This window comes from Oncorhynchus tshawytscha, linkage group LG05 (assembly GCF_018296145.1).
Source record: "Oncorhynchus tshawytscha isolate Ot180627B linkage group LG05, Otsh_v2.0, whole genome shotgun sequence".
Taxonomy (NCBI): domain Eukaryota; kingdom Metazoa; phylum Chordata; class Actinopteri; order Salmoniformes; family Salmonidae; genus Oncorhynchus; species Oncorhynchus tshawytscha.
In genome coordinates, this window is record NC_056433.1 from 47,100,209 (window position 1) to 47,114,443 (window position 14,235).

Below are 14,235 nucleotides of genomic sequence, written 5' to 3' on the forward strand. Positions count from 1 at the left end.
CTAATTAAAACAGCAGGCAATATATTTTCTCTGCGTTCTATAAACATACAATTAAATCAAGCTAATAGCCTACCATTTCACTTTGTCCACTTAGTGTGTCAACCCGCAACGCCCACTTTAACCCAGACAGATGCAGTATACGTTCTGGAACTGCTGTTGGCACTACAAACACCCCCTCCAGTGTGTGACCTTGTCCTCTCTGTGGTGGTCTCTCTCCAGATAAGCAGGTGTACATGACCGTCGCGGTGGACCTGGTGGTGACTGAGGTGGTGGAGCCGGTGCGCTTCCTGCTGGAAACCCTGGTGCGCGTCTACCCGGCCAATGAGCGCTTCTGGTACTTTAGCCGCAAGGCCTTTAGCGAGACCTTCTACCTCAAACTCAAACAGGTAAATAAATGGGCAGTTAATAATGAATAAATATCCCAAATATCTCAACCTCCATCACACACATAATAAATATCCCAACCTATACCTCATCGCACATGTAATAAATATCCCAACCTATACCTCATCGCACATGTAATAAATATCCCAACCTATACCTCATCGCACACGTAATAAATATCCCAACCTATACCTCATCGCACACGTAATAAATATCCCAACCTATACCTCATCGCACACGTAATAAATATCCCAACCTATACCTCATCGCACACGTAATAAATATCCCAGCCTATACCTCATTGCACACGTAATAAATATCCCAGCCTATACCTCATTGCACACTTAATAAATATCCCAACTTTTACATCAATACACACGTAATAAATATCCCAACTTTTACATCAATACACACGTAATAAATATCCCAACTTTTACATCAATACACACGTAATAAATATCCCAACTTTTACATCATCGCACACGTAATAAATATCCCAACTTTTACATCATCGCACACGTAATAAATATCCCAACTTTTACATCATCGCACACGTAATAAATAGCCCAACTTTTACATCATCGCACACGTAATAAATAGCCCAACTTTTACATCATCGCACACGTAATAAATAGCCCAACTTTTACATCATCGCACACGTAATAAATAGCCCAACTTTTACATCATCGCACACGTAATAAATAGTCCAACTTTTACATCATCGCACACGTAATAAATAGCCCAACTTTTACATCATCGCACACGTAATAAATAGCCCAACTTATACCTCATCAAGACAATACAAAATTTTGGATTTTGGTTCTTTTATAGGAGGTATGTTGTATATTCTGCTTACTAGCTCTCGAAAGGCCATTTGGTGCCCAATCTGCTAGGGCATAAAGGCCATTAACCAACCTAGGCAAATTTGATTTGAAAACCGAAAAACCGTACCGATTCTGTTAAGAAAAACACAAGTGTATGTAAATGTACATAAATAATTAGCCTACCCTGTCCAAGTGTAGGTGATTAACTTATGCGTATTGTCTACAGTCTCATGTTCAGACCTATGCTCAAATCAAATACATTTTTATTGGTCACCTACACATGGTTAGCAGATGTTAATGCGAGTGTAGCGAAATGCTTGTGCTTCTAGTTCCAACAATGCTGTAATATCTAACAAGTAATCTAATAAATTCATAACTACTACCTTTTACACACAAATGTAAGGGGTGAATAAGAATATGTACATATAAATATATGGATGAGCGATGGCTGTGCGGGGTAGGCAAGATGCAGTAGATGGTATAGAGCATTATATACATGAGATGAGTGTTGTAGGATATGTAAACATTATTAAAGTGGTGTTATTTAAGGTGACTAGTGATACCTTTTTAAGTCCATCTAATAAAGTGGCCAGAGATTTGAGTCTGTATGTTGACAGCAGCCTTTCTATGTTAGGGATGGCTGTTTAATAACAGTCTGATGGCCTTGAGATAGAAGCTGTTTTTCAGTCTCTCCGTGCCCGCTTTGATGCACCTGCACTGATCTCGCCTTCTGGATGATAGCTGGGTGAACAGGCAGTGGCTCGGGTGGTTTTTGTCCTTGATGATCTTTTTGGCCTTCCTGTGACATTGGGTTTTGTAGGTGGCCTGGAGAGCAGGTAGTTTGCCCCCGGTGATGCTTTGTGCAGATGTGCTCCCTCTGCTGTTTCCTGAAGTCCACGATCATGTCATTTGTTTTGTTGACGTTGAGTGAGAGGTTATTTTCCTGACACCACACTCCAAGGGCACTCACCTCCTCCCTGTAGGCCGTCTCGTCGTTGTTGGTAATCAAGCCTACCACTGTTTTGTCATCTGCAAACTTGATGATTTGAGTTGGAAGCGTGCATGGCCACGCAGTCATGGGTCGACAGCGAGTACAGGAGAGGGCTGCGAACACACCCTTGTGGGGCCCCAGTGTTTATGAACAGTAGGGTGGAGATGTTGTTTCCTACCTTCACCACCTGGGGTGACCTGTCAGTAAGTCCAGGACCCAGTTGCACAGGGTGGGGTCGAGACCCAGGGTCTCGAGCTTAGTGACGAGTTTGGAGGGTACTATGGTGTTAAATGCTGAGCTGTAGTCAACTAATAGCATTTTTACATAGGTATTCCTTTTGTCCAGATGGTATAGGGCAGTGTGATGGCGATTGCATCGTCAGTGGTAAGCAAATTGGAGTGGGTCTAGGGTATCGGGTAGGACGAAGGTAATATGATCCTTAACTAGCCTCTCAAAGCACTTCATGATGACAGAAGTGAGTGCAAAGGGGGCGATAGGAACAGGAACAATGGTGGCCATCTTGAAGCATGTGGGGACAACAGACTGGGATAGGGATTGATTGAATATGTCTGTAAACACACCAGCCAGCTGGTCTGCGCATGCTCTGAGGACGTGGCTAGGGTTGCCGTCTGGGCCGACATGAGGTGCATGAAAATGTAGCCAAACCTTTAATGAGACTTTTAATTAAATATATACTGTGCCTTCGGAAAATATTTTGTTACGTTACAGGCTTATTCTAAAATGGATCTAAAAAAGAATCCTCAGCATCTACACAAAATACACGATAATGACAAAGCAAAAACAGGGTTTTAGAATTGTTTTCAAATGTATTAAAAATAAAAACAGACACTTTGCTATGAGACACGAAATTGAGCTCAGGTGCATCCTGTTTCTATTGATTATCCTTGATGTTTCTACAACTTGATTTCTGTATAGCACTTTGACATCGGCTGATGTAAAAAGGGCTTTATAAATGTGATTGATTGGAGTCCACCTGTGGTAAATTCAATTGATTGGACATGATTTTCATGTCAGAACAAAAACCAAGCCATGAGGTCGAAGGAATTGTCCGTAGAGCTCCAAGACAGAATTGTGCCACGGCACAGATCTGGGGAAGGGTAACAAAACATTTCTGCAGCATTGAAGGTGTCTCAAGAACACAGTGGCCTCCATCATTCTTAAATGGAAAAAGTTTGGAACCACCAAGACTCTTCCTAGAGCTGGCCACCCTGCCAAACTGAGCAATCGGGGGAGTAGGGTCTTGGTCAGGGAGGTGACCAAGAACTCGATGGTCACTGACCGAGCTCCAGAGTTCCTCTGTGGAGATGGTTTTCCTTCTGGAAGGTTCTATCTTTGCAGCACTCTACCAATCAGGCCTTTATGGTAGAGTGGCCAGGTGGAAGCAACTCTTCCGTAAAAGGCACATGACAGCCCACTTTGGAGTTTGCCAAAAGGCACCTAAAGACTCTCAGACCATGAGAAACAAGGTTCAATGGTCTGATGAAACCAAGATTGAACTCTTTGGCCTGAATGCCAAGCGTCACATCTGGAGGAAACCTGGCACCATCCCTACGGTGAAGCATGGTGGTGGCAGCGTCATGCTATGGGGATGTTATTCAGGGGCAGGGACTGGGAGACTTGTCAGGATCGAGGCAAAGATGAACGGAGCAAAGTACAGAGATCCTTGATGAAAACCTGCTACAGAGTGCTCAGGACTTCAGACTTGGGCGAATGTTCACCTTCCAACAGGACAACGACCCTAAGCACACAGCCAAGACGACGCAATAGTGTCTTCGGGACAAGTCTCTGAATGTCCTGGAGTGGCCCAGCCAGAGCCCGGACTTCAACCTGATCGAACATCTCTGGAGAGACTTGAAAATAACTGTGCAGCAACGCTCCCCATCCAACATGACAGAGCTTGAGAGAATCTGCAGAGAAGAATGGGAGATGCTCCCCAAATACAGGTGTGCCAAGATTGTAGCGTCATATCCAAGAAGACTTGAGGCTGTAATCGCTGCAAAAGGTTCTTCAACAAAGTACTGAGTAAATGTGATAGTTCCGTAAAAAAATTCTCAACCTGTTTTTGCTTTGTAGTTAGGGGGTATTGTATGTAGATGGATAAAAAAATCCTCAATGTTAGAATAAGGCTGTAATGTAAAACAAAGTGGAAGGTCAAGGGGTCTGAATACTTTCCCGAAGGCACTGTGTATATACAGTACCAGTCAACAGTTTGGACACACCTACTCATTCAAGGTTTTCTTTATTTTGACTTTTTTCTACATTGTAGAATAATAGTGAAGACCTCAAAACTATGAAATGGCAAATATGGAATCATGTAGTGACCAAAAAAGTGTTATACAAATCAAATTATATTTTAGATTCTTCAAAGTAGCCACCCCTTTCCTTGATGACAGTTTTGCACACTCTTGGCATTTTCTCAACCAACTTCATGTGGTAGTCACCTGGAATGCATTTCAATTAAGATTTGTGCCTTAACTTAATTTGTGGAATTAATTTCCTTCTTAATGCGTTTGAGCCAATCAATTTTGTTGTGACCAGGTAAGGGTGGTAGACAGAAGATAGCACTATTTGGTAAAATACCAAGTCCATATTATGTCAAGAACAGACAGCTGAAGTAAGCAAAGAGAAACAACAGTCCATTATTACTTTAAGACATGAAGGTCAGTCAATGTGAACATTTCCACAACTTTGAAAGTTTCTTCAAGTGCGGTCGCAAATACTATCAAGCGCTATGATGAAACTGTCTCTCATGCGGACTGCCACAGGAAAGGAAGACCCAGAGTTACCTCCGCTGCAGAGGACAAGTTCATTAGTTACCAGCCTCAGAAATTACAGCCCAAATAAATGCTTCAGTGTTCAGAGGAGACTGTGTAGAAGTAGTCACCCTTTTGCCGCAAGTCATGGATTTTCTTTTAGGGATGCACTACGGCCACACGGGGGCATCGATGGACATGACCGTCAATTCGGTCGGGATATTTGAGGCCTGCACACATCCACACCCAATCCCCCCCGAACTCCTCCAATTAAAATGCATGAGAGCGACGACGTTCTCGACGCATTCAATTATCACACCCAGCACACAAGTGCATCCCCGTCCTGTCCGGTCCTTCCGCAGGTGTTTAGAAAATCAAAACAAGCCCCTAAGTCAGTAACATAAGCCCCTTGCCTCCTTGTTTGAAAGGGATTTTTCCTCTCCACTCCAGGCTTTGAATGCGTCCCAAATGGCAGCCTAGTCCCTATATAGTGCACTACTTTTGACCAGGGCCTTGGTCAAAAGAAGTGCACTATTTAGGGACTAGTTTGTAATTGTGGACATTAGCCTTTGTTTCATTGGGAGCCCTAATACGAGGCAGCCACTCATTATCACACTAGTAATTAGGGCTCTGCCTGTGTGCCTCTCTATAGTTAGCTCATCAGCAGGCAGCAAAGAATGGCGGCTGCTGTAGTTAAAAGTTAATTAAAAGATAGCCATTCTAGTGTTTACACTAGATTCTAATCCCAGCCACTAGCTCCAATATTATTTGAGTACGATTTGTATTTGTTCCGGGGGGGGGCTCTCATTAAGGCGTTGAGGAATTAGAGGAGCCGTTGTCGTCGCCCTCTCTGAGCATATTTTGCGCCTTGGCTCACGAGGAGATAGAAAGGGTTTGGTGATTTTGTTAGTGGAGGATCCTACCCAAGGTCTAAGTGGTATTATTGCGAAGCTTATTGTGACTTATTTGTACTACCTAAACCTTAATAAATGCCAATGTTCTCGTATATGTCATGTATGACTGTTGATAGCACTAGCCAGCTATGGTAATGCATTGCCTAAAAATGTGTTAGGTGTATAGTCTTCAATTATGGCATATATATATATATATATATATAGTGTTGTCATGGATCCACCTCTCACCGCAACTGATGAGACCAAACAACCCCAGTAGCAACAACAGTGTTACAAAACCCCCAATGTGCAATGTAACAAAGCCCAACTTTAGAAGTGACCTGCATAGGCGAGTGAGCCCAATCTCTCTGTGCTCTGATTGCAGCAGGCTCCCTGTGAACCCTATTACCAGACACTCTGGCCAAAAGCCGTCTGGTGCGATCCATGGCGCTCTCTGCCGCCGCTCAATTTAATTTCCTCCTGTACGTGTAATTATATTTTTCCGTGGTTCCCCTCGGGTGGTGGCAAAAGGTGAGGCTAACTTTAGACAGATTTTGTTTCTGAAAATATTTGAGGATACCCAAAGAGAGACTGTCGCATCAGCTCTCACTCTGAACATTATTTTTTTTTCAGCGTGTAGAATTGACTCGTCAATTCTGCTGCAGTAGTAATGACCTGTTTAACTTTGTTTCTTGGTGCTGTGTCAAAATGAATCCTCCCACTGTATTATTTCTGCACCATATGTGACTTTGTGTGTGTGTGTGTGTGTGTGTGTGTGTGTGTGTGTATATAGGGTGGTGGGAAGGGTGGCCAGGGTGATGCCATGTTGGAGGTGGTGAGCCTGCAGAGGGAGACTGAGAGGAGCAACGGGGGACGAGGCCGTCTGGCCTCTCCGGCTGAGGAAGAGGAGCCTGAGGAAGGTATTGAACTCTCGCTCTCTGTTTTCATCCTCATTTCATCATCGTATCTGTCTCTCTCTTTCCATATTTGACATCCTCTCTCTTACCTCTCGCTCTTTGTATCTATCCATCCATATACATTGCCCTGAAGACTAACTAAGAGTGCATTGTTGTTTTCTTGGCTAGCCTTTCAATCACCTTCCAAGGTCAACATGAGAACTTGCACACCTCTCCAGGTAAAATGCCGTGGCACATTGAATTCCATCCGCCTCGGCACATTGAATTCCATCCGCCTCAGTCACACGGGCGACATAATTGTATTACCTAATATCGCTTGATTGAAAAATACACTATGTCTACTGCCGTAATGCTGAAAAACTTGCTATGTTCAATTTCAAAGAAAAACGACCTGCGTCTCAGAGCTTACTTAGATTGCTTTTAGAAAGAGTGTGTACAAGGTGAGAGAAAAAAAAGAAATAGATTGCTTTGGCACAAATAGCTTGTTGGAGGAGCATTTGTTTTATTTATATATTTCGGGCAATTGTTTCTCCTCGGTGGTGGGACACCTCATACAAATGAGATCATCTGTCCAGATATTCCCCCTGAATTGAACGTTATCAACACGTTGGCTCACTTTGCATTTTCCTGAGGCTCACCCCCCTCTTCGTATCTGGCGGCCATGAATCAACTGTGAAGTTTAATTTAGTGTGTGTGTGTGTGTGTGTGTGTGTGTGTGTGTGAACCGCTGTGAGGGGGAGGTGTTAGCAGGTGTGGATATTTGTGTGGGGGAACGTTTGTGTGTGTGTTCGCGCTTTTGTGTCTGTGTGTTTGAGGCGTGTGTGTGTCTCAGACAGTGGGGAGTTTTTTTTTTTTTTTTTGGGGTGTCGAGCGAGGCTGAGGCAAGACAGAATTCCAGAAGCTTTGGATGGGTTCTGGAGGCTCACCGGTTTCACTGGAGCACAGTCCAATCCGGTTAAGTAGGGTTGACTCATTGGTATCGCCGCACTGCTGCTGTGGGCTAAGACCACCTGGTACCCATCTCGCCCTCCCTCCCCGGCTTGACTCAACACTACACAGCTCTGGAAGGAACACACTGCCTGCCACTGGTTTATTACCGAAAGGATTTCCCTCTTCATTTTAGGAATGCTCATTCTGTGTTTTCCCATTTCCACCATCCTTTTGAAAATATGAATATTGAATGAGTAAGGTTTTTTAATACATGAGGAGTAAGAAAACAAAGGGTTTTACATTGCCAGTGTAACAGTATAGCTTCCGTCCCTCTCCTCGCCCCTACCTGGGCTCGAACCAGGAATACAACGACAACAGCCACAGCATTACCCATCGCTCCACAAAAGCCGCGGCCCTTGCAGAGGGGAATAACTACTCCAAGTCTCAGAGCAAGTGACGTTTGAAACGCTATTAGCGCGCACCCCGCTAACTAGCTAGCCATTTCACATCGATTACACCACATTAGGCTGATAGGCATGAAGTCATAAACAGAGCTGTGCTTGCGAAGAGCTGCTGGCAAAACGCACAAAAGTGCTGTTTGAATGAATGCTTACGAGCCTGCTGCTGCCTATCATCGCTCAGTCAGACTGCTCTATCAAATCATAGACTTAGTTATAACACACAGAAATACGAGCCTTAGGTCCTTAATATGGTAGGATCTGGAAACTATAATTTCAGTGAAATACGGAACCATTCGGTATTTCATCTAACGGGTGGCATCCCTAAGTCTAAATATTCTTGTTACATTGCACAACCTTCAATGTTATGTCATAATTACGTAAAATTCTGGCAAATTAGTTCGCAATGAGCCAGGCGGCCCAAACTGTTGCATATACCCTGACTCTGCATGCAATGAACGCAAGAGAAGTGACACAATTTCACCTGGTGAATATTGCCTGCTAACCTGGATTTCTTTTAGCTAAATATGCAGGATTAAAAATATATACTTCTGTGTATTGATTTTAAGAAAGGCATTTGTGTTTATGGTTAGGTACAGTCGTCCAACGATTGTGCTTTTTTCACAAATGCGCTTTTGTTAAATCATCCCCCAGTATTGCATCGATTATATGCAACGCAGGACACGCTAGATAAACTAGTAATATCATCAACCATGTGTAGTTATAACTAGTGATTATGATTGATAATTTTTTACAAGATAAATGTAATGCTTGCTAGCAACTTACCTTGGCTTCTACTGCATTCGCGTAACAGGCAGTCTCCTTGTGGAGTGCAATGAGAGGCAGGTGGTTAGAGCGTTGGACTAGTTAACCGTAAGGTTGCAAGATTGAATCCCTGAGCTGACAAGGTAAAAATCTGTTGTTCTGCCCCTGAACAAGGCACTTAACCCACCGTTCCTAGAACGTCATTGAAAATAAGAATGTGTTCTTAACTGACTTGCCTAGTTAAATAAAGGTATAAAAAATCTGCACCCAAAAATACAGATTTCCGATTGTTATGAAATCAGCCCTAATTAATCGGCCATTCCGATTAATCGGTCGACCTCTAATACAAGACACAAAATGCATCCTCAGACATCTTTCTAGGGATTTAATGACTAGTGAAACTAAACAAACCCTCTTCTTATTACAGCACTCTAAGTACACAAACTAGAGCCGCCAGAAAATGTGTAGCGAGCTGGCATTTCTCCCAGTACTTTTCAATCTGGTGTGATGCCCGGCACATCACTTTCAAAGCAGCAGCACAGAACACGTTTATCAGACATAGTCATTAGTTTATGACTTAAAGAAGAAAACCCTTTTTTCACACTTATTTTGACAAGTTGACATAGTACCTCCCCCAATTTCAGCCTGCTTTATCTAGCGACTACGACCCTGTCCCAGTGTCACCCCCCACACTTGCTACGGCAGGTGGATTCACTTGTCAGTCACAGTGGTCTCCTAGCTGCAGCCTACAGAGCCTCATCAACCACGCCTCTCAACAGCTTAGTTGCATCTCGTTTGACAGTCTGCATTCTGCACTTGGTTTCTTTTTTTCCGCTCACTCTCCTCTCCTGCCTGAGATGTGCCTGTACCAATCCGTCGAGACTCTACTCCCCGCTACGTCAAAAGCGAATGTATGGTCCACAGAGGACTTCCAATGTGTGACTGCCCAATATGGCATGGACTTGGGCAGAAACCAGCTTGCTGTTTTACCAGAGCTAAAGAGAGGCAAGGGCGGCAGAACAGTGGATGACATAATGAATGAATTAAAGGGCATGGGAATGGTTGGCCGGCTTACCTAGAATTAGCTAAACTCATCCATATTTTTTTGTGATACCAGCATCAGAACGACTGCCAAAGCACAGAGGCTTAACAGTATGGCTATTCTTCAACCGGACAGGTGGGCAGCGCTTTACCTAAATAAAATAAAGGAATATCTTTGCACTTAAATTAGCAAAAATAAAATACACTTTTGGAATGTTTTAACCTATAAAAAGATCCTTCAGCTTTTGGAGCTTAAATAAAGACAATGTAACCCTGCTTTGCATAAAGCTTAGACTTCCTCCAGTGACAAAAAAAAAAAGTTTCCTGTTGAAAAGCGGTATCCCAAGTATAAATACAGTAAAGTATACACACTTCAGAAAGATGCCACGTAGAAATATTTAACCATTTTAATTAAGCACTGAATTAATGGAAGTCTTCGTGTATAGGCCCTTCTCCTTCAGTGTAGCTCACTGCCCAAGCAAAGCATCAATATAAAATAGCCTACAGGCAGTGAGCAGACCCGGTCAGCTTAAATAGACTGCCAATAAGGTAGGCGGGATTGTTACGCGTCTCTAATTGCTGCCATCTCAGCTGATGCGTCAGCCTGAGGTGGGGCTCTTGGTTTCCCTCCTGAACTGGTTCCGCTTAATTTCAGAAAGAAAATGCCATGTAGAAATATGTTTAACCATTTATTAAGCAATGAATAATTCAAGTCTTGACATATAGGCTCTGCTCCTTCAGGGTAGCTCACTGGCCAAGCAAAGCATAAATATAAAATAGCCTACAGGTAGTGAGAGCGGTAAGCTTATACCCTTCCCCAAAACAGCAAAACCTTACGCCAGCCGACTGTGTAGCTATGCCAGACATCACTTGACCAGCTAAAGTAAACCTACGAGGGCCTCCTGAGCGCGGCGGTCTAAGGCATTGCGTCGCAGTGCTAGAGGCGTCACTACAGACCCAGGTTCGATCCCGGGCTGTATCACAACCGACTGTGATCGGCAGTTCCATAGGGCAGTGTCCGAGGGTTTGGCCGAGGGGGCTTTACTTGGCTCATCGCGCTCTAGTGACACCTTGTGGCGGGCTGGGCACCTGCAGGCTGACCTGTGTTGTCAGTTGAACTGTGTTTCCTCCGACACATTGGTGCGGCTGGCTTCCGGGTTAAGCGGGTGGGTGTTAAAAAGTGTGGTTTGGTGAGTCATGTTTCGGAGGACCAATGACTCGACCTTCGCCTCTCGAGCTCATTGAGGAGTTGCAGCGATGAGACAAGATTGAAATTGGGGAGAATGGGGTAAAATATATAAATAATTGCATAAATATAAAGTCAACCTACAATCGCAAGAATGAATACTATGTTGGAATGTTAACCATATATGGCTTAAACTGAACGACTTATGACTCCTATCCCTCCTGACGTACTGCCGGGTACCCTCGATTTAAGGCCAGATAGTTCACACGTGCCAAGATGAAGCTTATCTGCCTATCTTGCCAATGTAGCAGTGTGAACCCAGCTGCCCTAGAGACGCACCGCCCGGTGCTCTCACTGATCTATACGAGGTGCCTGATCATCTGTGGCCGACATGAAATAACTATCATCTAGTGGGCTCCCTAGTGGCGCAGCATATCAGTGCAAGAGGCATCACTACAGTCCCTGGTTCGGATCCAGGCTGCATCACAATGGGCCGTGTTTGGGAGTCCCATAGGGCGGCGCACAATTGGCCAAGCGTCGTCTGGGTTTGGCTAGGGTAGGCCGTCATTGTAAATAAGAATTTGTTCTTAACTGACTTGCCTAGTTAAATAATGGTTTAAAAAAAAAAAGGGAAAAAAGAAGCACAACCTAAGCAATATGCACGGAACTTGACTGCGATAACAACCAAAGCAATGATATTGACTGTTAGCTGAACCTTTATTTAACTAGGCAAGTCGGTTAAGAACAGATCTCTGAACGCCGACATAGCGATCTATATAAGGCATGGAACTCGCAAATGAACTCATCACTTTTGACGTCCATAATCTCCTTGGCGTTTCATCTTCATCATAGTGTTCATAGGAAGCAGAGGACCAGTAACCCATGATCTCCAGTGTGGATGCAGGGACAGGGATTTTTACCCGATGCAAAACGGATAAGCTTGCGTATGGCTAAGGATATGGCCCCGCAGGAGGAGACAGAGCCGTGATGAAAAACCAGTATCTTGTCATTGGTTTGCCTGCATCGGTGACGAATAATGGATCACCCGGAGTGGCCAGTGGTCGCCATTGCAGGTAGTGTAACATGGAAAAGAGGACAGAAAGGAGAGTTAGTTTGAGCAATGATACCTTTACCCTTCCTATCAGTTTGGGAATGCTTACCCAACACGGTGAACGTGAGTCCCTGATTAAATCGTAAGACCATGCAATGATTAAAGAGAAATTAAAATGAATTGTATTTTCCTACTGTAAAAGACAACTGCCTCAAGTACAAATGATTGTATGAGCCGAACACCCTTAACATGAATCTATTTATATAGAGTGAGGGTGATAGTGACCTTTGTCGTTGCCTGAAGATTGCTCTTTTGAAGCCCATTTGGCAGATGCAACATAGCTAATGGACCACAGGCCGACAATCATGATCATATACCAATACTGCAAGAACTCGGGTAGGTTTCAAAATCCTCAAACATTTTAAATTGTAGCATGGTAGCAGCAGAGGGTTAGAGAGAAGTAGCAGCGGCGACGCAGAATTGGTTGCCAATAGCTCAGAGCTATCCCTTGGCGCTGACGATGGAACCAGAGCCGCGATGAGATCCAGTGTCTTCTCACTGGTTGCAAGCATCAATGTTGAACAGAAGTTCGCCAGCTGCTGGCCGTGCTCAGCATGCAGGCAGCGTAACATGAGATAAAGCAGTGTTAGTTCCGGTGATGACAAGTGTTCCACATGTGAGCACACATAATGCAAACAGAACTTAATGCAAACAGATCACGCAAAAACGAAAGGGAAGGAACATTTGAGTGTGTTCAGACTGAAGCACCCCTTGAAGCCATCATACAGACCGCATCTGGAAAAGTGTATTTTTGAACACCATTGCCTTAACGTGATTTTCAAACCTGCGCTACTGAGAGAGGAGATACTCTTTTGATATGCCTGACTGAATTTGGAATAGAAAAGACATGCGTGGTTATATAACAGAAGACATTGTACAGAGAGAAGACCATACCGTAGACTGCTGTATGGTACAGCTCAGCATACCATCACGTAGCAAAAAAAAACACACAGTATTACTAAACCCGAAACCGCAGCTAAACGTTAGCTACGTACCCACCTTATCTAAATAGCCTAATGTCATACTGAAATTGCTCAGCAGTAGCTGATGCGTCTGCAGCGTGCACAGTTGGGAGTGACCTGATGATCAAAACCTACAAATAGTCTACCTGAGTTGAAGGCTTACCGGCAGATACCATTAGACATAGCCATGAGAGAAGAATAAATTACCTGATAACGAGAGTGAGACCCCATAGATTACTAGAATAAGCCTAAAATAAGCTCTAAGAGACCTTCCCAAAAAGAGGCAATGAATGCTTGATCACTAACACTGATCGCCACGTGGGTGTTAAGCAATCCCACCACATGCTGGGTAATCCTAGTATAAACAGCCCATCTAACATGGTTGCAGCCTTGATTAGTCATCGCACAGCTATACGGCGTCAGCTCCCCCACTAAGGTCCAGGGTGATAACTTAAAATCTGAAGAGGAAAAGTTAGGATTAAGCACAAGTATTAATTTAAAATGAGGCCTCAATCCTATAGAAAATTTGTGGGCAGAACTGAAAAAGCATGTGCTGGCAAGGAGGCATACAAACCTGACTCAGTTACTCTAGCTCTGTCAGGAGGAATGGGTCAAAATTCACCCAACTTATTGTGGGAAGCTTGTGGAAGGCTACCCAAAATGTTTGACCCTAGTTAAACAATTTAAAGGCAATGCTACCAAATACTAATTGAGTGTATGTAAACGTCTGACCAACTGGGAATGTGATGAAAGAAATAAAAGCGGATATAAATAATTCTCTCTACATTTATTCTGACATTTCACATTCTTAAAATAAAGTGGTGACAGCGGGACAGTTATGTACATGCATTGGACAGACAATTGTAGCGTAGGGTGTGAGATGCGACTGAAATTTCTCGGGTGAGGAGAGAGCTTGGCATGAAGCGCTGGGCATCTTGTTGTTATGACATGCATTAGCTATCTTAATTAGGCCCACAGAATTATACCTACAGAGGAGCG

General features: G+C 43.8%; 1 protein-coding gene across 2 annotated transcripts in view; it reads left to right on the forward strand.

The window, feature by feature from the left end:
- LOC112250681 (RAB GTPase activating protein 1-like) overlaps window positions 1–14,235 on the forward strand; it is a 160,674-nt gene that overhangs the window by 33,775 nt on the left and 112,664 nt on the right. For both annotated transcript variants that reach the window (XM_024421026.2, XM_024421027.2), the window contains exons 10-11: window positions 220–386; window positions 6,660–6,786. In XM_024421026.2, coding sequence (XP_024276794.1) covers window positions 220–386; window positions 6,660–6,786 — 294 coding nt within the window. The remainder of the gene's footprint in view (window positions 1–219; window positions 387–6,659; window positions 6,787–14,235) is intronic.